Below are 27,766 nucleotides of genomic sequence, written 5' to 3'. Positions count from 1 at the left end.
TTTTCTGGGAAACATTACCAAATGTCGAAAATCTATGCACATACGATCAAAGCTTTAATAAAACTGGATCACACACTTGAGTGTTTTCTCCGTTATAATAATCAAAGAGAGCAACAGCTTCTCCTTCATTCTCTCTCTCTAACACACACACACACGATGGAGAGGCCATAAGGTCGCAGTGGATAATAAGGAGAGACAGAGGAGACGAGGGCAGCAGCGATAGACAGAGAGAGGAATAGATAACGAGGAGATGTGAGATGGCGGCGGTCCACCGAGGTCCTGATGTAGAAAGTGAAAGACTCAAGTAGACGGCCACAGGGACTGAAGAGCAGACGGAGGGTGAAATGCATTTTTCTTTTCCTCATTACTCCCAATCTGTGAACGATGCATCCAAAACTATTATCTCCACCTAATGAATTGCCAGCATCCGTAACAATAACCGTCTCCAAACAATTAAATGAAAAGTGCTTCTGTGTGGTTTTCCCCGAGCTCGGAAAGCAGCTGGTAATCCCATTCGGTATTGTGTGGTTGGTATGAATTAATAATATGGGAGTGAAAGCAATTAAAAGCCATGTTAGGTTGAACCACTGAGCCAGGCACCTTGGGTTTCTGTAATGTGAAATCCTCTCCGTGATTCCAGGTTGTAACCCCGACAGGCAAGAATGTGTGCTATCTGGAGTTCAACACCTAAATGAAAAGCCGTATTTAAAACCATTAAGACTCACTGTGCACTCGGCTCTACCATTAACACCTTACATTAAAGACTGGTAACATTTACACAGTAAGCCATTATGTGACTAATTAAATACATAAACCCCCACAGAGCAAACAAACAAACTTTTAACAAACAAAACTGATGGGGCTTTAAATAGTGATTAAGTACAGAAGCCCATAGGGGACTTTATTAAAATTATAATGCAAATTTGAAAATAGAAATGTAATTCCACAATAGGATTTTTTCATTTTCATATTTACATGTTATTTGAGTAAAAGACCTGTCACATACGAGGATGTGAAAATTAAAATTGGATTATTGCATTTTCATTTTTACTCAAATAACTTTCAAGTTTATATTATGATTTTAATTCAGTCCCCTATGAGCCCGACATGATTCTAATTAGCATGGTATGTTAACTAAACATACATGTATTACTACAGTACATGCAAGCTAACATGCTAAAAGTAACACATTTACATGCTATGATGCTAACAATATCATGCTAATAAGATGAATGTTAGCATGTTAACGTGTAAAAACCTTGCCTCTGGGCTGAGTGAAGTTAGCATAGCTCACTCAAAAGGTAAGATAATCTGCCGAGTCTGCATATTGAAAGCTCACTAATAAACTTGTTATATCTTCGTGCTATGCTATGCTATGCTAACTAGCTGCAGCTGCAACCGGGCAAGAGTGGTATCGATCTACTCGTCTAAAAGATGTCAGACTATTCCTTTAAATGACACATTCGCCCACATAATGTCTCAATGAGCATTGCAACCTCATGAGTTTGTAGCATGGTTATACAATTGGTTCCAAACTACACTATTTTTTGGAGAATTTTTAAATCATTCCTTTCTGTTATTTGCACTTCCTATGAAGCCATTTTTAATATCAATATTGACAAACATATAGTGGTTACGCTTGCCATTACAGTACTGCAGAAACAAGATAATACTTGTAACGTATTGCGATGCGTTGTGTGTGTGATGACGGTGTGCTGGTGTTCGTGCAGCGTGTTCCTCTGTACGTACTCGTGGTGTCCCCAGCCCAGCTCCGGGAGGTAAGGCAGCTTCTTGATCCTGATGATGGAGTCGTAGAGGGACGGCTGCAGCGACTGGGCCACGGCGTTGGCCAGGATCACCGCTATCATCACCGGCAGGATGTGGGAGATCTGGCCAGTCAGCTCGAACACGATGACGGCGGTGGAAACTGTGTGGGTGACCGCTCCCGACAAGGCCGCCGCACCTTTGGGTGGGGGGGGGGGGGGGGGGAGAGGACAGTCGGAACAGAGAAGCAATTGTTCAGATCAGTGGTTTTCAAGGTGGGGCCTGGTGCTAAATAAAGGGGGTCCTTGAGGGGGTTTCAGGGGCGTCATCCATCAAAAGGAAGAAAAAAAAAAACGTTTTAATATTACCATGATTTCAAAAGGTAATAGATAGTTTTACCATCCCTCATACAATAGAACAATAGAGAGGATGTTGAACAATACCAATGACTAAAAAAAAATGGACTGACTCAAAACACGCTTTGTTCTTAAGTTAAGAATAAACTTCATTATGTAACAAATAAATAAATACAAATACATATTCTTCTGTACTTTACATCGTGGTTTTTGTCACTTTTACTGATGTAAAGAGTCGGAATAATTCTACTAACGCTGCGTGTTCAGTACAGAAATGTAATTTGTTAGACTATAAAATATCACTTATTGTCACTTTTTCTTTTAGAGGCAGCTGTAAGCTGCACCACATATACTGGGAGGGTCACCAACGGGTGAATACACGTCATACAGAATATGACAAACCTTTACTGTCCTAGAAATACATAAAAACATAAAGATGTCTACTGCTGTTTAATCATGGTTATGGATGTCACAGGGTTGCGTTATACTGCTACCAACATAAAGAGGACACAATATCAATATTGCTATAAATCAGGTCAAAACTATCATACACACAATATATGTATTATAGATCAAAGCCACAAAACTTCAACTTTGGAATTCAATTTACTCAAAGATTCCAAGTCGTCGTCCTGTTATCAATGTCCTGGACCAGACGGTTACAGACTCTCACTTCACATTCCTCACCACACAATCTGCTACACCCATAAGCCAGAAAACGTATATAAGTAATTCAAAAGGGCTCCATCACACTTCCAATTGCTTCCCATCCAATAAAGTGTTGTGAAAAGAGCAATATCAGAGCAGGCCGAGCAGCGTGGGGCGAAGTGAGACGGGGAAAATGGACGAGTCCAATCCAATAAATGAAGAAAAAAAGAGAAAAAGAATGAAAGCATTAAAATAAAGAGAAAAGAGAGCGGAGAGAGAAACAGACGGCGGGCGAGAGAGTCTACAAAGGCCCGTCTCACTGTTCTTTCTTGTAACTTAATTAAGCCCGAGTACATATCCTGCTCACATAAATGCTCGTGCTCCCTCCGCCCGTCCGAACATTTAATCCTTAAAGCGAGCTCCGCTGTGAGATGAAAGAAGCCTGTAAAGGGCTGAGTCATCAGCAAACGGTGCCGCCGCCACGACGACAACGACAACAACGACAACAACAGCCCAGGAAGAACACAGCCGCCGCAGACCTGAAGCGGCTGTCAACAAGTAGCTCGGTGGAGGGACTCACAACTCTGCATCTCTTTAGACACACAGACATGAAGGACAATAAGGATCGTTTCTTTATGCTGTAGGACAAAAACGAAAATGAACAAAAACACAATCACTAAGAGTGGCTTGGTTGAAAAGATAAAGATTCTGAAATGGTGACTTTACCCCCAAACAAGCTCTATTATATATATATATATATATATACACAAGTATTGTACATATTCATAAATATATTTTTATGATCTGTCAGACCATTAGGAACTAAAACTGGAGGACGACCCTCTTTGTTTTCTGAGAGAAGGAAAAAGCAAATGACTAGAAAAATGGGAAAACATCTTCATAAAAAGAGAAGGATGAGAGGAAGAATAACATCCTTTACTCTGGTATTTCATATTACTGACTGTTTGGACCTAAAGGAAATAACAGATACTTTTATACATCTCTGTGCCACAGCCAACAACAACTACTGCGGTACAATTTCTATTTCTTCACAGAAGTTTTGAATTACACAACAAGTTATATTTTCAACTTCCAAACTTTGAAGTAGGTTGTGAGCCCTTTGCCAGCAGCACTACCAGCTGTGAAAGTTTCTCATTTTGTCAGCTGCTGTCTGAGCTGTGCAGCCAGATCTTTAATAAAGTCCCGTCCGGTGATCTTGCAAACGTAACTTGAGCTTGAGTTTGATCATATCCTACGTCTCCTTTCATCACGGTCCAGTTGGACTCTGAAGACATTGGGCCGTAGCAAATCTTTATCTTCATTCATTGTCCATGAGCCGTGGGAAGAGAAGTGAAACATTTTACTCAGGCAGAAGCACCGATGCCTCACAGACACCTAATGAGAAGTAAACTAAATAAAGAGTGCATTCTGTCTGGAAAAGACTGAATCACTTGAAAAAAGCCAAGTTGGTTATGAGTGAGGAATATATTTGTGCAGATCCCAAAACTGCCGCTGACACAATGGGTTTGTAGAGCAAAAACTAAATAGGGCTTTTAAGAAAAAAGCAAAAGGAAAACTACTAAAGAAAAGTACTAGAAGTGAGAACGCAGAGAGTGAGAAGAGGTGCCATGATTGTGTCTTTAACTTACCCACGACGGCGTAGCCTCCTGGCACTATGGGGTAGATGGTGCCATCTGTGTTAATGCCATCTGGGAACCAGGCTGCCATGCTCTCTCCAACCAGACGACCAAAAGCTGCCCCTGATACACACACACACACACACACACACACACACACACACACACACACACACACACACACACACACACACACACACACACACACACACACACACACACACACACACACACACACACACACACACACACACACACAGAGAAACAGAGAGTACAATCAACACTGGGAACAACAAATAGCACCAATATACTGTATTACTGCTCTAAAGTGGCAGACGTATATTCTCCTGGTAAAACAACAACATGACAAAACGGTTCTCTCTCGTTTGAACGGTTGCAGAAACATAGAAGGCCAATGTTTGAGCATAAAGCATGGCTAAGGTGTGCATATATATTTTCACTCAGATAATATTTAAGAATATTTCATCACTCCTCTAAAGGGAAATGAATAGTTTGATGTTTTGGTGTATAAAAAATAAGCTAATTAGCTTGATACCAACCTCTCCCCCATTTCCAGTCTTTAAGCTAAGCTAAGCTAACCGGCTGTAGCTTCAGCTTTAACAAACGTATACGAGTTCGGTATCGATCTTCTCGTGCAGCTCTCAGCAAGAACTTCCCTCTCACACACAGACACGTCTACTTTTCGCCGGTCTTCTTACCGATGACAAATACCGGCATGAAGGCTCCGCAGGGCACCGGGATGGTGGTGGCCAGAGCAGACATCCAGAACTAAGACAGAACAAAGAGAAAGACGCAACATCAAAAGAAGGAACAGGGTGGCATTTCAATTAGCCGCAGAGTACCATCCTGTGTGGCGGCCATGCAGAGCTTATTGCTGAGGTTAGATTGAGCTGTCACTTTCAACTTTTCAGTCGACAAAGACCCTGAAATGAACCCTGGGTAATGAGCGGGCCCCGCCGATTGGCCTACACTGTGCGGAGGAGACTGCTAATTAGGAAAGACCAACAAAAAAAGGGAAATGTCACCACTGACAATGTGTGAGCACTATCGTCAGGTGTGTGTGTACTTGGTTATATAGGCAGATATGAGTCTTAAATGGCTGACATGCTTATTTTGGGGAAAAGAAAAAGCTGTGCTGATTCATAAGGCTGTATTCAAACTAAGTACCGTTCACACACACTAGTGTGGACTCATTAGATTAAACATCTCATTCAAATTCTGTTTGAACTCAGCCAGTGTAATATTGATCCATCCTACAGTAAATATATGACTGATCATAATACCCTTGACATGGGAGGTGGACAACATTGACTCAAGCCCATCTTTAGTATATAATCAACTTTAGGAAAAAACCGTCACATTTATTTGAGGCTTTTACAACGTCAAGCGGTCAAATTTTGCGACTTAGAAAATAAACTACTGGACGTTAGCGAGTTGTTGGTTACTCTTTAAAAAGGAACAGATTATCTTGCTTTGAGTTGGATGACAAGATTGACATCACTCTCATGTAAACAAAGCCTACAGACCAGGCGGCAACCTCCGGTTCTTAAAAATGAAACAAACTGTCTTAAAGCTGCATTCTCTCTAGTGTCCACCAGGGGGCGACTTCTCTGGTTGTATAGAAGTCTATGAGAAAATGACTCTACTTCTCTCTTGATTTATTTCCTCAGTAAACGTTGTAAACATGAGTTTATGGTCTCAATCTCTAGTTTCAAGTCTTCTTCAATACAGCATGATGTTCATTTAGTACATTATGGTCCATTTAGAGTCAAACAGACCATAAAGCAGGGGATGCTTTAGGGCGGGGCTACACAGTGATTGACAGGTCGATACCAGAGCCATAAATGGCGTCTCTACAACATGCTCCTATATAAAGTAAAATACTGTAATCCCATATACGATAAGATACTGTTAAAATAAATTAAAGTAGCTGCACCGTATAATAACAGTAAATTAGTGGCATCTCTGCTGACAGTATTTTACCGTTATTTTACGGTGAAATTGTTTAGAATGTATTGTACACGCCATTACACAAAACTTCCTCCTGTAAAAATCTCAAGGTTTCAAATAGACTTCTTAATTACACCCATTGCTCCGTCTCCCTCCATCCCTCCATGCCTCCCGTCCGCTCCCTCTGCTCCGTCTATAGTTAGCTGTAATTAAGGCCGGCTGCCATGGTGAAGTAATGGATCTCCGTCTGTAACCTTACACCGCCGCCGTTTTCACACCCAACACACACACACACACACACTCACGCACACCCACGCTCACATCCTGACACTGACTCATCGACGAGAATCAAAGCTGAACGGCGCCAGGCGCCAGAGAGCAACAGACACAACCGGTTGGATACACAAAATAGTTCTCTTGGGGGGGAAATAATGACAGTCATGGGAGTAATTCTTCGGACTTCTCGAGAATTGTCTCCCACTTCGGCCAGTAAACCTTAATAAGAGCCAGAAAGGTTTAAAGGATCGGTGGAACTCATAACATGTCGGCTTTAACCTTATTACAGAGGCCACGAACTCCGAGGAGGAATTAAAAAAAAAGAAAACGCACTACAAGGAAATGTAATTCAGTTGTAAATCTACAGTTAGCCATGAAAGCAGCTGTCATCTGAAGTGTTCGGTAAAGGCTCAACAGCGCAGTAGATCATAACGGTGTGTAATAACGGCCTTAACGGCTCATAAAAAAGTGTACAAATATCCTTTTTATGGGGTTCTTTAAACACTATGTGACAACCGCAGAACTATATATTGTTCACAATGGTTGCTGACAAAGAAAATGTCAACATCATAATATATTTTAGAGAAGCTGCAACCTAAAAACTAATATTTGCTAATATATGTATAGCAATGAATTCAATGAAAAGAGATAAACTATTGAGACATCTGTTGTCTTATTTACTGACTAAAGACCCAGAGGCAGCAATTATAGACAATTAGACACAAAGACATCTGATAACAAAGTGTACAAAAACACGACAGGGAAAACTCTTGATTATATCTATCGACATTAATTCTTTTAGGCTTAAATAAGTTGGATGAAAACTTATTTGAAAGCAGTTTGATTAAAATGCTCATTCTTGGTCTTTCTTGACCAAAACTGTTGCCTAAGAAGAGACTAAACTGTCGATGTTTTCTTTGAGTAAGACGAGACTGAAATGTCTATGTTGTGAGTTTTAATAGTCTAAAGATAAATAACGACATTGACTTAATACGACTAAGAGTAACATGGACTTTTGATCTCAGGACTGAGATATAATCTTGACAAAATCAACAGGAGCTCTAAGCGGATTCATGCCGGTGTATTTGCGACGGTTTGTCGTTTTAAAAAAGGTCTCTTAAAAAAAAAAAAAAGGTGCTGTGAACACTGGTTTAGAGCAACTTCACACACCTGACCCTTTCACCTCACGCAGCATCTGTGTCTATGTTTCACACAAGAAAAATACATTTTTAGATTTAACCAGTTTAATCCGAGCACCAAACCAATGAGAGGATACGGACACATTTCCAGCAGAGCCACTGTACTTAGAGGACAGTGTAATCCCAACCAGCTGCTTGTTTACATAATCACACACACACACGCACACACACACACACACACACACACACACGCACACACACAGGTGAGTGTGACAGGCGCGTCCTGAGGTTTCTTCTCCGGCCTCGTAGGACAGGAGACGTAGCCCTGGGTCCCCCTCCGGGTGGCTCTGGGTTAGCCAGGAGATGCACTAATAGCCACTAATGACACCATCACCTCGGGGTGGAAGTTTGGGTCCACAGTGTTGTTACTGTGTTGTTACTGTGTTGTTACTGTGCCCAGTGTTGGAAGAAGTACTCGGTAGCAATAACAATGTGTATGTACTTTTAATCAAGTATTTCCACAATATATCAGCCAAATAGACTTGATGATGCACTGTAGCTACTATGTTATGGTTTTGTATTATTATTTTAACATGTACAGTAAGCAGCTGGTCAAGGTGGAACTCAAACAGTGCAATACTTGTGTTTGTTTATGAACTATGCTTTAGAAACTAGATCGACAATTCTTCTATCAATAAATGTTCTGCACACATTTAACTGTGGATTTATTGATTTGAAATAAAGAAAGAAGTCTTTACGTTTGTTGTGAATTGTTTTTTTGTTTTGGATTCTTAAGGTATCCGAACCGTTTCATTTAAATAGTTTAAACCAAAATGCAAATCAATCAAAACGGTATTCAAATAGATTTTGGAAATCATGTATGTCATTATATCATAATGCATAATCTATAAATTGGTGGGCCAACACCTGAAATACCAACCAGTTTCATTGACTTTTATACATTAAACTGCAGTTGTCATAAAAAGCACCGTAGCAATACAAGGTTAATAAATACCAGTAATATATAACCATGTACTGTACGTCTTCATGTGTCAGGCCTGAGATTTGTCTAAAACATAACTGTCAGGAAACTGCATCAATCCATAGAAGAGAGAAGTGAACGTAGCCACTCATTGGTTTGAGGACGGCTGTTTTGAAGCCTCGAGTTCAGCATTTTGGCCGTCGCCATTTTGGATCACGGCTGTTGCCATGTTGTTTTTTTTGCAACCAATGAACGAAATTTACCATATTTGAAATGCAGACGAGGAACGTAGGGACGTTGTATACGTCTCTGGCAGAGACCTGTCAATCACAGTAAGCCCCGCCCTAAATCATCCCCTGCTTTATAGTCTGTTTGACTCTAAATGGACCATAATTTACTAAATGAACATCATGCTGTATTGAAGAAGACTTGAAACTAGAGATTGAGACCATAAACTCATGTTTACAATGTTTACTGAGGTAATAAATCAAGAGAGAAGTAGAGTCATTTTCTCATAGACTTCTATACAACCAGAGGAGTCGCCCCCTGGTGGACATTAGAGAGAATGCAGCTTTAAGACACTTCCACATCGACTTCATCAATCTCAAACTCAGTGGTTGAAACCCTGTCTTGCTGAACCTTGCAGCTATGACTCACTTTCCCCCCCGAGGAATCATTAATGTTTCATCTAATCGAATGTAATCTAAGTGTAGTGAGGTAGTGCATGACCATAAAAATGTACGAGGATCTACAACCTCAAACTGAAGGGGCACTTTGATAAACCGTGGGAGGGAGCAGAAGCCTACGGGCAAGAAAAGCAAGCTCAGACTCCAGCGGGTTGTTTGTTCAAAACCTTAAAGGGCAAAACAAGTGACGGCAGTGAAAACCTTCTTCATTGAAATCCAATTAAATACGACCTAATGAAGCTCGTGAATTTTAACAGTGGGTTTAATGAGACTTGTAAGTTATAGAGCTGCTTCAGGGCTAAACTATTTTAGAAGGAGAAAAATCATTAAATTCAGTCGATAAAGTGAGTGATTTCATGAGTAGACATTACTAATAATGTGTTTGTTCAAATAAAATGGTAGAAACTTTGCCAAGACAACATTGACCTAGACAAAATAATTGACCCAGACACCCTATAAATACTAAATGTTTTCATATGACTCATAGCAATCATAGAGCAATGATAGCGAGCTGTTATGATTATAATACGGCTGCAGTTTGCTTTGTGTGAGATTCTGAACCTCAAACCTAGAGATGATCTCTCAATACCATTGTAAACAGACATGTTTCTTGGATGCTTTGTATCTTTGCCTGCATGATCAAACCATCAAGGTGCAAATATCTTTATTAAAAAACTTAAATTGCAATTTAAAGACGTCGAACTGAACATGACTTGGTGTGTGTTTGTCATTGTGGTCATTTTTTTATCTATTTCATTGTTTAGAGAACTACCGTTATAATACCGTCGACTCATTAGACCAAACAAACAGCACCACATGAATTCATTAGGACGGAGACAGAGGCGAGCTCTCCTCTGCTACCTCTCGCATGTTAAGACTCTTGAGACGAATACTTGAAACACACAGAACCTGAGTCAGCCTCAGCTCAACGACCTAACGTAACCTCGGCATAATGATATTTCTGTGTAATTTCTGAATAAACGTATCTTTCATCGCGATTTCTACTGAGCCGAGCTGAACACCTGAGGTTATGATTTTAATATGTGAAGACGTGAGCTGCTGTACTGCTTCACTCCGGCTGCAACGCTCGAGGAAACTCAGCGGCGGACCGGCGGCTTCTTTCAGGTGAACGTTGGCCTTTTCATTAAAGCACACGGATAACCAATAGATATGGTGCAGCTAGATTAATTGCATATTTATCATATAATTGATCAATACTGCACTGATTACCGATGGGAAAGTCTTGAATTTCATCAGATTTGAATGAAGGACACGTGCACATCTTTTATCATCGGTTTAATTCAAAGAAAATTCGAGAAATTTAGAGCCAGAGGCTGGACGACTAAGAATAACGTTTAGCATAATAATAATAATATAGGTTTTCCAAATTGTGCATTTCCTAAGCCCCAATCTCCTTAATACCGTCTATAAAAAAATACAACTTGGTTGTAATTTTTGAATTATCCTTGATTTCAGACGGAGGAAGACAAATCTAATTTCCAGCCAATGAATGGATGTTATAGCTAAAGAAACCACCGTCAGCCGATGTTGTGATCTGTAGCAAGGAAGCTAAGCTAATGTTTGCTCCATCAGCTGGTTGAGAGCATTGACTACATATCCAAATAATAATATCGGCATATCCCACATGTCTCAATCTGAAAACTCTCCTTTGGATATTCTGAATTAGGCCTTATTTCCAAACGGAATATGATGTTTACATGAGTCATGTCAATATGTTCATGTTCAGAATAATAGTGGAATATGAGTGTGCATGTAAAAGCACTCTTTGTTGAATCGTCTCCTTATACTTTAGTTCTTGTATTTGTTGTTACCTCCTGGGGTCATTGGGAGCAACACAAAGCCATCTATCCATAGACTGCTATAGGAATACACGAGCACCTGTTACAACACGTCATGCCCCCTGGGGTCTCGATTCAACTTGATTTATTGCTGTTTATCATAACTTTTAGCAATAGGTTGAATTCTGGTGACTGCGTTGAACACGAGGCTAAAAAAAGTGCGAGAGAGAGAATAAGAGAAAAAGCCGGAGAGAGGAGTGAAGGGTGCTCGGGTCAAGGGTACGGCAGCAGCTATGACGCAGTATCCAGGACATTTATACTCAATTTAATTCCTCGGTCATCTGGGAGCCCGCTACGCTGGTGTGTGTGTGTGTGTGTGTGTGTGTGAGTGTCACATTCAGAGGACAGTCTATCGCCTGGGGGCCTCAGGGGACCCTCAGGGGCCCATCTTCTATTCCCACTCCAATTACAGTCCTGCCAGCTCTGTCACTCCGATGCGCGCGCACACACACACACACACAAACACACACACACTCTCTCTGAAACACACCTGTATATTAATAAACGTGTTCCTCATAGAGAGCTGTTGATGTGCCTAATTGCACACCACTAAAAATAGCTACAAAGCATGCCAAATAAATTAGCAGGTTTCTGTGTGTGTGTGTGTGTGTGTGTGTGTGTGTGTGTGTGTGTGTGTGTGTGTGTGTGTGTGTGTGTGTGTGTGTGTGTGTGTGTGAGTGTGTGTTTTCAGGTGTGGCCAAAAAGCTACAAATACACAAAACACTTTCTCAGCAGTAGCTCAGACGACACTCTTCTTCACAACAGGTGCAGTGAACTTTACTAAGAGCAACGTTTCAGGCTTTCACTCTTGGTGCTGCATCAGAAAACACATAATTAAAGTATTCATAGCAGCTTCATTTGCTGACCGGACTTCCTGACTGACACCGGACGCTTTCCGCGCACCTCAAACGTTGAGCAGCTGGAACGAGAGATCTTACCAGAAGTCTCTGCATGAAAAGGAGGCGCAACGAGACAAGATGGCTGCCATGTCGAAGAAAAGAACCATTCATTACCCGAGAGGGAGAGGGAGGGAGAGCAATCTCCCCCTCTGAAAATCACCAGGCTGAATCCAAGAAAAACCAAAGGCTGTAATTAGACGGAGCCATTACAGCCTCACTTTGAATGCTGCGTGTGTGCGTGTGTGTGTGTGTGTGTGAGAGGACGTGAGTCAGTGCGTGCCCACGGATAGATGCTGAGAGCAGCTCGATGACATTTCTGCAGGTGGGTGATTAAAGTTGGAAAAGTGTGTGTGTGTGTGTGTGTGTTTCTGTCCTTCTACTGTACACATGTCACCTCAACGTCACACATGTGGGATGAGCTGCATTTGTCTTTGGTTACTCTGTGCATGCACAGAAAATGCAAACACACACACACACACACACACACACACACACACACGAGACTGTCGGCTACGTTTTCAAAAAGAAAAGTGGATTCAGTATTATACATAAGTCATTTCTTGAGAGAGCTGTTCTGTATTGTTCTGCTCAGAAACAACGACAGAGAGCCAGTGAGTCACTTTGTGTCACACATTCACTTCTGTGCTCTCAGAACTTTAACACCGGAGCTTCCGGACAGAGTTGGATACTCGTGGTGTTGTTTCTAACCACAGTACCGGCAGTAGATCAGCTGAACTTATCGGAGTTATTCATAATAACACGTGGTATTCACACCCATTCATACAGAGATACCATGCAGGGTCCCACCTGCCCGTGAGGACTAACTAACATTCACACAAGGACTGAAATAGCCGGGGATCGAACCGCCGATATTCTGATTGGAAGACTGCTCGCTCCATCTCTGAGCCACAGCCGACCCGTTCCTAAAAATTCGGGTCGGGACCCGAAAGGTTTTATTAGAGTTCGCTAAATAAATCAGCAGAATTACCTCCAAAGTCTTTTATTTAACATTTATTTTCTGCAGTTCAGCTTTCTGCCACAAGAGGGAGCCTGAATAGTCGTATTGTTCTGATAATTGTGCTTAAAACATTGTATATGTTTTTAATCATAAATGCATAAAACTAATTCGTTATATCTGTTTGGAATAGTTTGTTTCCCGCTTTAAGATAATATGAGTTGATGTGCAAATGAGGAACGCTCATTTACGCAGATTCTCTTCTCTTTTTTGCCATTTCAAAAAAAATGTATCTCTACCATTAGGTGAACTCGCAAATGTGTTTATGATAATCACCAACTTTTAACCTTCAGTTTCTGTGTCACTTTAGCTGGTAAGTGTTACGGTAATGTCCAGTAAAGTAGCAGCTAGAGTTTAGGAAAAACAACCTGCAGCCAGCTGCCCATGTGCTCACCTGCAGACCTCAGCTTGTTGCTTGTTGTAAAAGGACATTTCATTTCAGCTGAACAGAGCGGCCCGAATAAATAACGTTCCATAAAGAAAAAGCCAATCTAATCAGAACACAAGCAGCACTCTGCTAAACACAGAGTTCAGCTGGGCTCCAGACTTCTCTCCTTATTGAGAGCCAAAGAGAAACAGGAGGAGGCTTTACATGAAAGGGAAAATATACAACTCCTTTCGAAAGTGCAGCGGCTTGGTTCCGATACTTTCCATCACAATGACTTTTTATTATGCTTTAGGGGCGGGGCTACCTTGCGATTGACAGGTCGCTACCCGGTCTGGGAGTCTGACGTGTTTTCGGCAGACACCTTTAACCCTTTACAGCGTGTGTGTGTTTTCACTTCATGAAAGTTAATTGTAACATTTTGGGTCGCCTAAAAATTTGTTATTTTTCAGCGTTCGGTTGTACTTGGCTCCGCCCTCTCGTGTCACTTCTGGATGGCAACGTCCAAAAAACCAAGATAGTGACAGCCAAAATGCCCCATCATTCAGTGACCTACAGCATTAAGAGGAACACTGAGTATGAAGATATAAGCTCCTATACACAGTGCATTTTAAATGAATCTCATCAGCTCCGCCACTCAGAGATATCTCATCAAAGAGGAACTTTAAATGGCCTAACTTTGTAACACAGTGAGGCCGCCTTCCAACTTTTTACTCAACACGCTCTCCTTTTGTTCTTTTACCAGAGACGAGCGGAGATGGGCTCTGATCCAACACCGTCCCATTAGCCCGGGTCCAGCATTAAAGAGCAAAACCCTCCCATTTAGAAAACCTTCATGTTCAATTCTCTCCTCATGACCTTCCTTCATCTTTAATGCTACTGCAGCCACCTGCAGCGTACTGTACGAGTGGATCTCACGTACTGTACGAGTGGATCTCACGTACTGTACGAGTGGATCTCACGTACTGTACGAGTGGATCTCACGTACTGTACGAGTGGATCTCACGTACTGTACGAGTGGATCTCACGTACTGTACGAGTGGATCTCACGTACTGTACGAGTGGATCTCACGTACTGTACGAGTGGATCTCACGTACTGTACGAGTGGATCTCACGTACTGTACGAGTGGATCTCACGTACTGTATGAGTGGATCTGCACACAACGCACAACCCACATCTTCTCTGGGTTGTTCTGTCCTACCTTCATGACGATGAAGAGGACCAGGGTGACGAAGACGTTGACCTGTGGGTGTTTCCAGGCGTCGGAGTGTCCGATGTAGTCGAACTCCTCGGCGATGCCCTGTTTGGCCCACGTCCGGTTGTCCAGCAGAGTCACCAGAGACTCCTTCTGGGTCAGCTGAAGGCCACAGGGAGGGACATCGTCAACATGTGCAAACATGGGAAGGGGGGGTGGGGGGGGGGCTGTTTTGTAGGATTTACTTTCTTTTTCCTATTTCAGCTAAAGGGTAACGCCACCGAAATGAAGAATTCCAATAGCTGCTCTCTCTCAAAGCCAGAAACAAAGAAGGAAGTCATGGAGTATGAAGTCTGGAGCTGCTCTACAGACAATGAATGGGAGTTTTTTAGGAGTTGGAAGAGATTCATTCATGTTTGATAATATTTTTGGACCGTCTTAGACCAGAGGAATAACTAGTGAATATATATATGAACATAGAGTATGAATCTTGAAAATAGGTGTAGCTCCCATTGAGTCAGCTTATTTGTTGCTTTGGCCCAGGGGCGTAAAGAAATCCACAGGGGGGGGGGGACATTTAAAAAGTGTATATTTGTTCCCTTCTTCACTTACAGATTCAGGTTGATTAACTCTCTGTGGCCTTTTATTTTAACATCTCTGTCAACTGAATCTCTGTTATGGAATACTGTAATAAAAACACCATTACATCTGACTCATGGCCCACCATCCCCTCTATAAGTACTGTATGTTCAGCAAGGGGCTCCAAACTGAGCCAGAGACTTGGAGTTAATATGTGCAAATCTCTGTTCCTGTGCCTATGAATTCATTTTACTCTGACATGTGACTTGATGTAGGATGATCACCCCCTTTAAACTGCAACAAAACCCTCCGTGCTTCCAACTCAAGATGCAAATATAATGCATGTATATGGAAATACAAATCCTTCAAATACACTTCAAGAAGGCTGAAAGTGCCCAGAGAGACGTCACTGAGGATGTTAGATAGCAGACGGGGAGGCCTGAGAGCCGGGATGGCTGTCGCCGCTGTCACAGCTCTGACGGCTGAGGGTCTGAGAGCGAGACACCGAGAGTTAAGACACCCAATCTGGAGTGTTTTAAGAGGAGTGGGTCAGTGTGGGCCGAGGCCTGACTCACCCTCCCATTAGGGAGGTAGAGGTGTGTGTGTGTGTGTGTGGCTGCACAGGATAGGCCTTTGATAATTCTGATAATTAGACATAAGAAGGGGGTGAAATTGGAGAGAAAACACACACACACACACACACACACACACACGAACCTGTGTCGTGAACATTAAAAACACAGACGTGAACTTTAATCAGGCCGTTATGAAACAACATAATGATCTGAAACGAGTCGATGACACAGCTGCTCTGTGAAGCAGTGAAAGGACCCAAACCACAACAGCATGCAGTGAATATAGAAATATAGTGAATATAGAAATATAGTGAATATAGAAATATAGTGAATATAGAAATATAGTGAATATAGAAATCATGCTTAGAGGTGCTCAGTGAAAACACACCAAGTTAAATTGAGATGTGCGACACTGTGATTGGCTGCAGGCTAGATAGGATATATCAGGTCTACAGGCTCACTTCCACATATTGGATTTGCCGTTCATGGCTGTTTTAAAAAATGAAGCTTTGTGCTGAGTGGGGGTGCAGAACGTACCTTTCCAGCCATAAACTGTCCAAAGCCAGGTGGGAATGTTAGAGTGGAGACGAGCAAAGTGACCAGCGCTGGATACAGCAGACGCCTGAGAGACGGAGAGAACAAGAAATCAAACTGTATCTTATGCATTTGCATGAAAAATAAAAATAAAAACTTGAAAAGTAGCTATAGTTAATGTAGTGGAGTAAAAAAGTACCTCAAAACCAAACTATACTTAAAGTACAGTCATCGAACGGTTACTTTCCACTTACTTCTTCATGAGGAATCTGTTGATGGCCTTCTGTTTCCTGATGAACTGGACAATCAGTCGGTTCAGGTAGACAAACAAAGCCCCACCGAAACCACTGGCAATGCTGCAGAGGACACACACACGCACACACACACACACACACACTATGTCAATAATAATAAACAAGTCCAGGCTTAAACAAACCAAAGCATCAATGACATCATCTCTCTCTCTCTAATGTGAATGGAAGGGAGGAAAGTCTCTAGGAAGGTGTGGGAGGGATGCGCTCCGGATGCAGGAGATGAAACAACAGAAAGGAGAAACAACTAGAGATGAAAAAAATGAAGAGAGAATTACAGCAAAAGGGAGAGAGAGCGAGAGAGAACACGCAGCCGAATGGGGATGTGTGGGGGAGTCAAAGCAGAGGAAGAGGTTTACATAAGCCTGCATTTAGGAGCCCAGTAGGAGTCCTCTTTGTGACAGGAAGAGGGGAGGAAGAGGAGCGAGGGAGGGAGAGAAAGAATAGACTCAGACAACCTAATGCTTATGAATTTATCTTACTGCATTATTAATCCCCTCAAATACTTTTGAATAAATTATGAACAGGATGATGAGGGGAGTGTGTGTCTTTATTTCCCCAAGTCAAGGGATTCAAGGATCATGTGTTGTCATTGTGACACAACAACAGGAGGACAGTCCTGCAGTGCATCCTTTGGCTTTGCATCATCAGGAATGTAAACAGCAGACAGTTCTCTGGTCAGATAAAATGGCCGACATCTCCACATTAAAAATTCAACATGAGGAAAACATTGTGTATGAACTGTGACTGTGTTTGAGCTCCAAGCATCAGGATGTGAACTCTGAGTCCTGCTGCTCTGATCAGCTTCACACCGCTGCCGACGCGTTGACACTACTCCACTGATCGAGGTGATGTCGTGCCAGGAAGTGCAAGGTTGTTGTGAACATGGATGTGAACACGTTAGAAAGGATTTAGGAGGAAGGAAAGCTGTTCGACATCTTTGTCAGACCTCGAGGACACACACCATGTATTCTGGTGAGAAAACACTGAACGTTCACAAAGCTTTGTTTGTTTACAAGACAACTCAACGGGCACCTTTAAGTTCATCGCTTTCTTTAAACCTGAAATCTACGACAATATTTAACACAAGTCAGAAGATGGAGGCCATAAGTTACTCTGAGAGGTCCTCGTTTGCTTTAAGTGAAAATGAATCTATTAGATTATAATGCATTATATATATATCATTATAATTATACTACACTAGCATTATAGACGTGTGCGTCGTAGAAAGAGTTCCCCTCACTTCTAACAGGAAGTAGAATAGCGTACCCTTGGCAGCATGAAGCACAGAACTAACTCTCTCTGGCCTAGTTTCCTGAGACACTGACCGACTTTCCGCGCTTGACAGCCACGGCGGCGGGGGGGGGGAAGATGGAAACCACACGGATGCACCGACACACACACACACACACACACACACACACACACACACACACACACACACACGGTGTAAGACTCGGGGCTAAGCACTCTGCTGCCTTCTCTGGAGGCAGCATTAAGTGTGCAAGTCACTGATGCAGCAGTGGCTGTTAACACCCTCTGGACAAATGACACACACACACACACACACACACACACACGCACACACGCACACACGTACGAGAGGGTCCACCAGCTTACTTTCCACCAGGAGCCCCCCCCCCCCCCCCCCCCCCCCCCCCCAGGTCTCCTTCAGGCTCAGTGGGGATGAAATAAGACATCCCATGGCGCGTTAGCAACTGTTGCGGCTGAGTTATCCACGTCGGCCCCCCCGAGGTGACGCCTTCACAGGCCGACGGTGAGCGCAGCTCCTGAATAATACCTGAACGGATGTGCTGCCGTCACGGTGGACGGGGTACCGGAAAACAACAACACTTGATTTGAACTTGTGCGTGCTTTCAAACTTTCTACTGACGGGTTAATTATGAAGGGCTCATCAATTAATAACTATTGATAGTTTTGAATTGATGGCCCACTTTCATTTTCTATATTTTTGTTTTGAAACAAATATATTCCCAAATCGTTCCCATATGTGGGTTTGGAAATACGTCTTATTCTGTGTACATGCACTGGTGCATGTCCTAACATTGAATTATGTATTTTTCACTGCAGCATTCGGTGTCCTCCCAACACCGTGGATCTGCTGCTACCTTTTCATTTGACAGTTCAAATACGAGGAATCCGTCAACGTGTAATAGTGTACTTTCAGCTGAATTTCCCTTTAATTTAAAGAAATAACCAAATTAAATTAAACACTAAAGCAACTTTGACTGTAAATGAAATACATTGTACATGATCATGTCAGCAAACCTCTGAAGAAGAACATTTATGTATTTAATATATCAGAGTTTATATCATGTGAAACTTATCTATCCGATTAGAACTTCCTTGTTGACATCACATATAAAACCAGACTAATTTAATAGACGATGTGTAATAAATGATTGCTGTAATGCGAGTCGTGGTTAGGTAACAGCACTGTGCTGCTCTGTCTTGTTTGTTCGTCTCCTCTTTTAATAATCAGTAATACGTTTCTTTTTTTCACTGTGTGCCACGGGAGGGTGTCTCCAAGTCACGAGCACCTGGTGCATGTAGCGCTGAAAACCACTTGCAAAGCTCATATTTCACGTGCACTCACGGTGCACATGCACATGGTGTTTCGAGCCCTGCCACATGTACGCATTTGTGAAATCAACAAAAATGAACCAATCGCCTGTCAAGACTCACCCAATGACGGCGAAGGCGGGAAGCTCCTGGAGGTCAAAGGGGAAGTCTAGCCGGAAGCGGGTTTTAAACAGGGCTGTGATGGTCTCTGGGGAAAGATGAGAAGAAGCTGGAGTTAGGAAAGAGAACAGGCCCGCCCTAAAGCATCCCCTGCTTTATGGTCTGTTTGACTCTAAATGGACCATAATGTACTAAATGAACATCATGCTGTATTGAAGAAGACTTGAAACTAGAGATTGAGACCATAAACTCATGTTTACAATGTTTACTGAGGTAATAAATCAAGAGAGAAGTAGAGTCATTTTCTCATAGACTTCTATACAACCAGAGGAGTCGCCCCCTGGTGGTCACTAGAGAGAATGCAGCTTTAACACATGAAGCTTTGACTTCACTTTACAGAGCCGGAGGATGCCGCCTGGTCTGACTACAGCCAACAGGCCTTTGTCCTTCTGCTGATCAACAGGCCATTTTCACAGGAGACATTTTGACGAATCATGCAACAGAAGCAATTTTCTTTCTTCATTAAGATTTGTGAGTTTCACCCAAACCGTGGCAGTTTGATGGACCTTTATAATGGTGAATGGTAAAGGTATTTGAAATCATTCCTCCATACTTCCATCTACGGTACTTTGAGCACTTGAGTCCGCTTTACCTTCGTCTCTGTTCCACACAGCCAGCACTCTGAAGATGAAGGCACTGAAGGTAGCAGCGAAGAAGCCTCTCCAGTAGTTTCTCACCGCGAAGAACGTGGACGTTACTTCAATACTGAACAACACACCTGGAACACACACAAACATATGGCATACCAATCACACGTTAACATGGACTGGTCACAGTTTGGACCATTATGTACTCCACAGCTGAGCTGTAAAAGAAAAACCTGTTTGCCTATAAATAAATAAAACGCTCACACAAACGTGTGCTGTGAGATCTGCACTAGTTTGTACTGAGGCCCTGAATGCAGCACGGGATGGTATTACATGTGCAGACGGAGACATCCCCCCACCGAGTGACATAAAGCTGACTCTGTGTTATTGTATGTCACAGGATGTACAGTTGATATTATGTACTATATAGTTTTCTGCACAAACTCACCTCCTATGGGAGCGGCAAAGCAGCAGCCCACTCCCACAGCGCAGGCCGCCGCCAACATCTCGATGTTTCTCGACTCGTTCTGAAACAAACGGAAGAAACACGGACGTGTGGTCACAGTTCAGTCCGTCTGTGAGCCGCTCAACAATACATGAAACACTCTCACTCCACCTCATCAGGTTGTTTACAGTGCAACACATCCGCACGCTTATGTCTAACCTACTGTATATATAATATAGTATGTTATCCTACGTTTAGATCTTCTAGCTGCTTTTTGTATTTAATTGTATTCTTCATATGGTGAGTTCTATAGACAGATATCTCTAGTGTTGGTGTATTTTCTGTTGCAGTGCAATATGAGGATAACCTGCTGCTGTAATATAATCATTTAAAAAAGTAGGATGAATAAAGAGCATTCATCCATTCATCCATCTCAGCTACGAGCTGGAATAGATAAAATGTAGACTCGGAGCGCAGATCAAAACTTAAATATAATACGTTGAACAAACAACTGACAATCTCTTTAAATTACAGACAAGTTGACAGCGAAGCAATGTGATCACATTCACAAAGCTGATGGAGCAAAAACGTTAAAAAAAGTGTTTCATGCTTCAAAACATCTTCAACTGCACAGTTCAACCCAAGAGCATCCACACCTCTCTCTATAAGAGAGTAACAATGAGGTCCCATCACAGTGGAGCACGCAGTAAGAAATAAAGGACTGCAGAGGACCACGGTGCATCCTGGGAAATAGAGTTCTTTTTTTGAGGGGGAAAGCCTGATCCTACTTAGCTTCAATCCTACGAGACCGGCTTCCTTCAAGCAGCACGACAGGATAAAGAGTGTGTGTGTGTGTGTGTGAGTGTGTTTCCCTTTTGACTCTACACTCAGTGGATTATTCTGGTCTTAACTTCCAGTGTGGAGCTCTTGATAAGCATGCAGTTCTCACACACACACACACACACACACACACACACACACACACACACACACACACACACACACACACACACACACACACACACACACACACACACACACACACACACACACACACACACACACACACACACACACACACACACACACAAATATAAAGAGGCGGTCTATGGACATGTAGCAAATACAGCTGACACTGCAAAACATGTTGGGAGTGAATATAAAAAACATAAATAAGAATGACAGCAGGCTGGAATATTTCCACTTTTTTTTTCTTTTTCACAATTACAAAAGCATGTGCAGCCGAACATGAAGCCGCATGCAAGAGCACTTCAACAGCATCAGATTCAGCAAACGTCCTGAAACCATGAACTCGTTGTGAACTTCTTCTTTCTACTTGGTGAACTCGGATGTGTGCTTAATGAGATGGATCATCGGCCTTCAGCTTGAAGCTTTATGAAGCTTTACCTGTTTGGCCTCATTTGTGGGAACGTCTCATTCCTTAAAATATCAGCCAGAAGTACAAAGAGATGATTTAACATTTAACAAAGCTTGAAGCTCTGAGCATCACAAGCAAAGCTAATAAGAAAAACTCTTGATTTTTGTTTTATTTAAATACGAGCAAATTGGTGCTCTGACTGTAAACGTTTGTACGACATTGTTCAATTCCACAGACTTCATTTTAAATTCCAGAGAAGATCCCAAAAGGTTTCCAAAGACACCAGCTGTGTCGGGATGGATGTTTGGTAAAAAGGGGATAAAAACTTGGTCTGGACACACGGAGACTAGAACAAATATGAAGCTTCGGTTGAACTCTTTTTGCAGCATGAAACAATTTGACAAGACTGAGCCAGAGGAGGGAGATGAGACATCGACTGTGGGGCATGCTGGGTAATTGAGTGATTGAATTACCTTAATATTTACAAGACTGGGCTCCTTCAGGAAGCGTGGGAGTAACAGACAGAGTTAAGCTACTACCAATACTATCTTTGAGAGATGGAACAAATATCAATCTGATTTTATTATATTTTATACAATTTAATCACCAAAGTGAAAACACTTCACAGAACTGATCAAAATCATTTTTCTGATCCCGTGTCTGCCTTTTTCAAACGACGGCGTTCTCCACGTGTGTTGGACGACTCTTCGTTCTGTTTCTATTGAAGTTCAACAAGCTATTGAAACATGGACGCTGAAACAAAGAGCTGCTTCTTAACCGCCCACAGGACACATCAGCATCGTGCACTTCAAGCTCTGGAGACCAGATACTGCTGCAGGGGGACACTTCCACACTCTCGGCATTAATATGCAATAACATGCAGCACACCACTGGGGGGGGGGGGGGGGGGGGGGGGTAACAGAGGGAGACAATGTGGATCATGATGATGATGATTAGAGAAGATGAAAAGGTGGACTGGCAGTAAAATAGAATGGAGGAGATGGAGGGACAGAATGTGACAGAGCGCTGAAGGAGTGTTTCTGTTGGCCAAACTCAGAAGTTGGCGTCACACCGGCGGGATTCTTCCATCGGCTTTGTGGATTATTGCAGAAAGTAAAGAAGTCGCCTCACACAGGGTGAGAAACGCCTTAAACTGTTGATGCTCATCTGTCAGCTGATGAGCGCTTCATAGAAACATTGTGAGTTTAAGGCCTCTGGATCGCGATGACGCTTTAACTGCTGATTTTATGTAATGCGGTTACTTTTGTCTACAAAATAATATGTTTTATGTGTTTTATTATGCTTCATGTCCAGTGTGCTCTATGCATGCCTGCTTATGAGACAGTTTTCCCTTTTAGGTTAAAGTTGAGGATTCAAAATGAATTTCCTTTTCTAACTCTATAAAACGCTACTTTGTGTTTGTTTGATCTCCTGATATTTTGCTCAGCTTGGTAACAAAACATGTGATTCTATTATGTATTATTTAATAAGACATCTGCTGGTTTATAACATTTCCTTCTCTGCTCTTTTTATGTTAAAATGTGCTCATTCCACAGAGTAACCCCGACAAATTATAACACAAGGCCAAAAATGTTTACGTGCTCTCTGGGGCAGCGTTTCAGGATTTGGAAGTTGGCCCCTTAAGTCCGTTTAAATGATCAACAACATGTGCCGGTCTAGAGAGCTTATGGCTGAAAGGGACCAAAGCCGCAGAAGAGTGGAGGCTGCTGTAGCTGCACATTCATGCTCATTTGGTTGGATGTTCACCAATCACATGTCGGCTGAATGTGCAGGCGTCCACTCAGAGACTGTTTCACTCTCATGCAGCTGATCTACAGAACACTTTGGTCCTGTGGATCGAGGACACGTTGCGGATGCAGCACGGAGACTTCAAACCCTCCGACTCTTCCCAACATTCCATCCCTCAAGAGAGTCGCTCACGTCTTCAACAGAAGAGAGAGGGAGACGAGGAGTCAAGACTTCCTCTCTGCCTCCCTTTCACAGCTCCCGGACTCTGATCCCAACGGACAGAGGAGACGGAGAAGAAGGAGAAGAAGGAAAAGAGAGGGAGGAGGAGAAGGAGAAGAAGCGGGAGACGACGGAGAAGAAAATCGCTGTATTTTCTTTTTTCCACTTCTGCATCTTTTCCTCCCTGAAGATCTAAATTGCTGAGAAATAACATACTGAAAAAATATTTACTTCAAGAGATTAAATAAGAGAAGATAGAAATGTGTGCACAGCTAATGTCACACTTGTTAGCTGAACAATTATAAATAAAAAACAAAAGCCTTCAGTCAGGTGATGAAGCTCATGCCGAGTAAAAGAGTCAAAACTAAAGAAGCATCCGGCTGCAGTCCTGAACTGTTCACTTTACACTCGTCTTCATTCCCAGTTCTTCTCTCTGTTCTTCTCTCTGCTGCTGTCATCATCTCTCATCCTCAGCTCTTTCTCTCTCCTTCAAACACTCGACCTCACTCCTCTTCATCATTCTCTCTCTCAACAGATTTTACTGGCTGCTGTTCAGATACATTTTTGATGATCAGAGAATTGATGCAAAAATCACTTGAGCCAAATTAAATATGTATGTAAACTCCTTATGATTAATGCACCTACCCTACAGTACTGAAGATATGTTCCCAGTTTCCTTTATAAATGTTTACCACAAAGAGCCGTGGACTTATGTTACACACCTTCTACTATACAGGACACTTTAATAACATACATATTTTAGATGGAATCTAAAATGTACTTTTAAATGTTTGTTTATCATATTTTATGTAAAGTTTCATATTTTCTCTTTTCAAATGATGTTTATTGTCATGCATCAATCACGGAGCCAAATCCCTTGTATGTGTAACGTACTGTCATGTCTTTGACTGAATATTTTTACATTATTAACCGTCGATGAAAATATTACCAGAAAAAAAACTAAGTCTCTAGACTCGTGTCCGTTAAGCTTGTTGCTCTGAGCGCACGGGAACAACTGAAGGCGACTCAGAAGAGCGCGTCCACTCGGATCACATCACGTACTCTGAACATACCGCACGGTGGAGAAGACAAGGAGATGATGACAACATGGCGCTGAAAAAAGTTTCTTATGGCGTATGAAGAGCACAGCGTATATGGAAATAAATGAAGAATAGATAACTTAATATAAAGTTTACCCGTTAAAACACAGATTAGAATAATTGAGCAGTAGATAAACTGTGTTGAGGCAGAGCACTGACGGTAAAAAAACTATAAAAAGAAGAAGACTTACCTCATAAATTCCTCCAAACAGAGACATGAACTTGCTGAGGAGAGCAGCACACAGACTGGCGATGTGTACAAACGGACCCTGACAGGACGAAAAGAAAACGAGTTAACAAGTTAAGAAGCTGTCTGTTTGTTATGTGTCACACAAGACCAGCGCATGACTTCAAGAACACACCACCGACCACCAAGACCGCAGACAATATTAACATCCTGGGGACCAAGTTCAGAGAGGAACCAACAGGATTAAAAGTGAGAGCATCACATCGTGCTCCTGTTAGAGGAAGAGAGAGGCTGAATCCAAACCAAAAGGGCCTGATGCGTGTGCGTGTGCGTGTGTGTGGAGAAGGCTTATTCTCCTCTCAGTATGTCTTCAGGCTAGGCAGTCTTTTGGGGGATGCCATACTTACCTGGAAATGTTTTTTTGCTAAAATGAAAACACTGAGAAACTGTGATGTGCGCTACATTATATGCACACACACACACACACACCATAAACAACATCTGCATAGCGAGGCTGGAGCTCCTTAAATCTCCAGAAAAACGGTATTCTCAGTCCCTTTGGGTTTAGACCAGGACTAGAGTCACAACTGAGCCGCACAACTGTTAGTCCTTCTCGTGCTGAACCTGCAGCATACGGGCTCCAGCGTGTGCCAGCTATCGTTTGTAATTCATGCCGCAGGGATGTAGGGAGCTGGGATGGGAATGAGCCGGGATGATTATGCTTCCCTGGGAAGTTCAGCTGGTGTAGCATGTCAGTTCTGTGTGCAAGTAAGATTGTATTCATATCGCACAAAGTAAGTTCTTCACTGCATATACAGTACATGCAAAAAACATGCATGTACAGCTATGCACAGAAAGGACACACGTACGAGTACAGAGGACACAGAGGAATTATAGCCCAGATAAAACCATGTTATCCTACGTTTCTGGAAAACCCACGGAAGTTCGGCCAAAGATTGAAATAGTATAGCATGTAAAAAAAGAAAGAAAAAGACTTAAAAAGCCCAAGTATAGTATGTCAAACAAACGTCATAGTGTTGCATGTCGAAAAGGTCATACAAAGTCCCGGCATTGTATTTTTTTTAAAAAGGTCATCGTATAGTATGTTGAATATAGCCAAGATATCGGTGAATGTTGCCCATTGGTTTTAGATAAAGCAGGTTTTCACAAGCTTGTTTGAGTGAGGGACAGTCAAAACTTCAGATCTGATGTTTGACCGTCCAATTCAGGATTTCACGTCTGAGACAAAGTGATCAGGACCAATAAGAAGAACCTCGGTTTTGTCTGAATTTAGATGGAGGAAATTCAGCGACATTCATTCCTTAATAGCAGCTAGGCAGTCATGAAGGTTATCCTACCGATGACTTCACTGAAATATACAGCTGTGTGTCGTCAGCGTAGCGGCTGTGAGAGATGCAGCTGAACTCACTAACCAGGTTGGCTACGGGGTCACGTGTATGTAGAGAAAACAATGTATGCACCCAGTCAGTTTTACAAGCTGCTCACTTTGACCCACATGGGTTTGTGATGACTGATGAGACATCAACAGACAGCTGGTATTCTGTGCTCATATTTAGTGGAGGGATGTTGTGTAAGCTGGCGTTCAAACCCGGATGGCAGCTCGGTGCCAGTCTGGATTCAAATCACAAGCAATGTTTCTTTAATGCTGTGAATCACTGAAAATGTGTCAGCAAACAACATAACCGGTGAATATGGGTCAGCACTTTGAGTTTGAGGCAAGGTTTGAAAATTGATTTTGCTTCACAAAGTCAGCCATCATGAGATGGTTCGGTAATGGAAACGTGCGTGTGTGTCGGGAGCAAACACACACACACACACACACACACAGACAGAAACATTAAAGCATCCATGAGTCATTTCACCTCAAGTTTTTCCTCAACAAACGTTTGAGCAGCTTGTCTTTTGTCTCTTGTCGGATGAGTCATGTACCGATTGACTGATTGATTGACGAAGTCGTCAGCTTGTGCTGTGTGTGTTTGTCACATCGTGTTCCAGCATCTTCCCATTCTGTGAGATGGCTCAAGACTACATGCACACACACAATAAGACTGTGCCAACATATCGATATAGCTGATTATCCCAATATTTTATCCAAAGATAGTGTATTAATATGACCATGACTTGCATTGGTAATTTTTTATTTTTTTTTAAATCCCATTTTAAACAGATTTAAAATGTCCTTTAAATCTGGCCAAAATCACAACAGGGTGTCACAAGCCAGCGTCCGTACACTGTATGGATGAATGGGACATAGATGGGAAGGACCGAGCTATAGGGACTGAACACTTTATTTCATATCATGTTTAAGGCGTCTACATGCAAGTTTTAGTAAAAAAGTGTTCAGGGACACAATAAGAATACAATATGAACTTTATTTTTATATATTTTATATGACGAGTGTGTGCAATGCAAATACCTTTTGAAGTAGTTTTGATGCAATTTGTTCGTTGAGTTATAAATATAATGTGTTGATGATGTACGTCTTAGCATTATTTTTTACATTT

The 27,766-nt window shown here is 42.2% G+C and overlaps 1 protein-coding gene across 3 annotated transcripts in view; it reads right to left on the bottom strand.

Annotated features, from left to right (window-relative positions):
* LOC142959627 (chloride channel protein 2-like) overlaps positions 1 to 27,766 on the bottom strand; it is a 78,089-nt gene that overhangs the window by 27,610 nt on the left and 22,713 nt on the right. For all 3 annotated transcript variants that reach the window (XM_076100996.1, XM_076100998.1, XM_076100999.1), the window contains exons 5-14: positions 25,246 to 25,323; positions 20,612 to 20,690; positions 20,169 to 20,294; positions 19,520 to 19,604; positions 16,757 to 16,858; positions 16,506 to 16,590; positions 14,821 to 14,976; positions 5,125 to 5,194; positions 4,418 to 4,528; positions 1,750 to 1,963 (exon numbers count right to left, since the gene is read on the bottom strand). In XM_076100996.1, coding sequence (XP_075957111.1) covers positions 1,750 to 1,963; positions 4,418 to 4,528; positions 5,125 to 5,194; positions 14,821 to 14,976; positions 16,506 to 16,590; positions 16,757 to 16,858; positions 19,520 to 19,604; positions 20,169 to 20,294; positions 20,612 to 20,690; positions 25,246 to 25,323 — 1,106 coding nt within the window. The remainder of the gene's footprint in view (positions 1 to 1,749; positions 1,964 to 4,417; positions 4,529 to 5,124; positions 5,195 to 14,820; positions 14,977 to 16,505; positions 16,591 to 16,756; positions 16,859 to 19,519; positions 19,605 to 20,168; positions 20,295 to 20,611; positions 20,691 to 25,245; positions 25,324 to 27,766) is intronic.

The sequence above is a fragment of the Anarhichas minor genome, unplaced genomic scaffold (assembly GCF_050575085.1).
Source record: "Anarhichas minor isolate MPS153535 unplaced genomic scaffold, ASM5057508v1 ptg000026l, whole genome shotgun sequence".
In the NCBI taxonomy this organism is placed as follows: Eukaryota; Metazoa; Chordata; class Actinopteri; order Perciformes; family Anarhichadidae; genus Anarhichas; species Anarhichas minor.
Note: the sequence above shows the minus strand (reverse complement) of the source record. Positions and strands in the feature narration are given on the sequence as shown.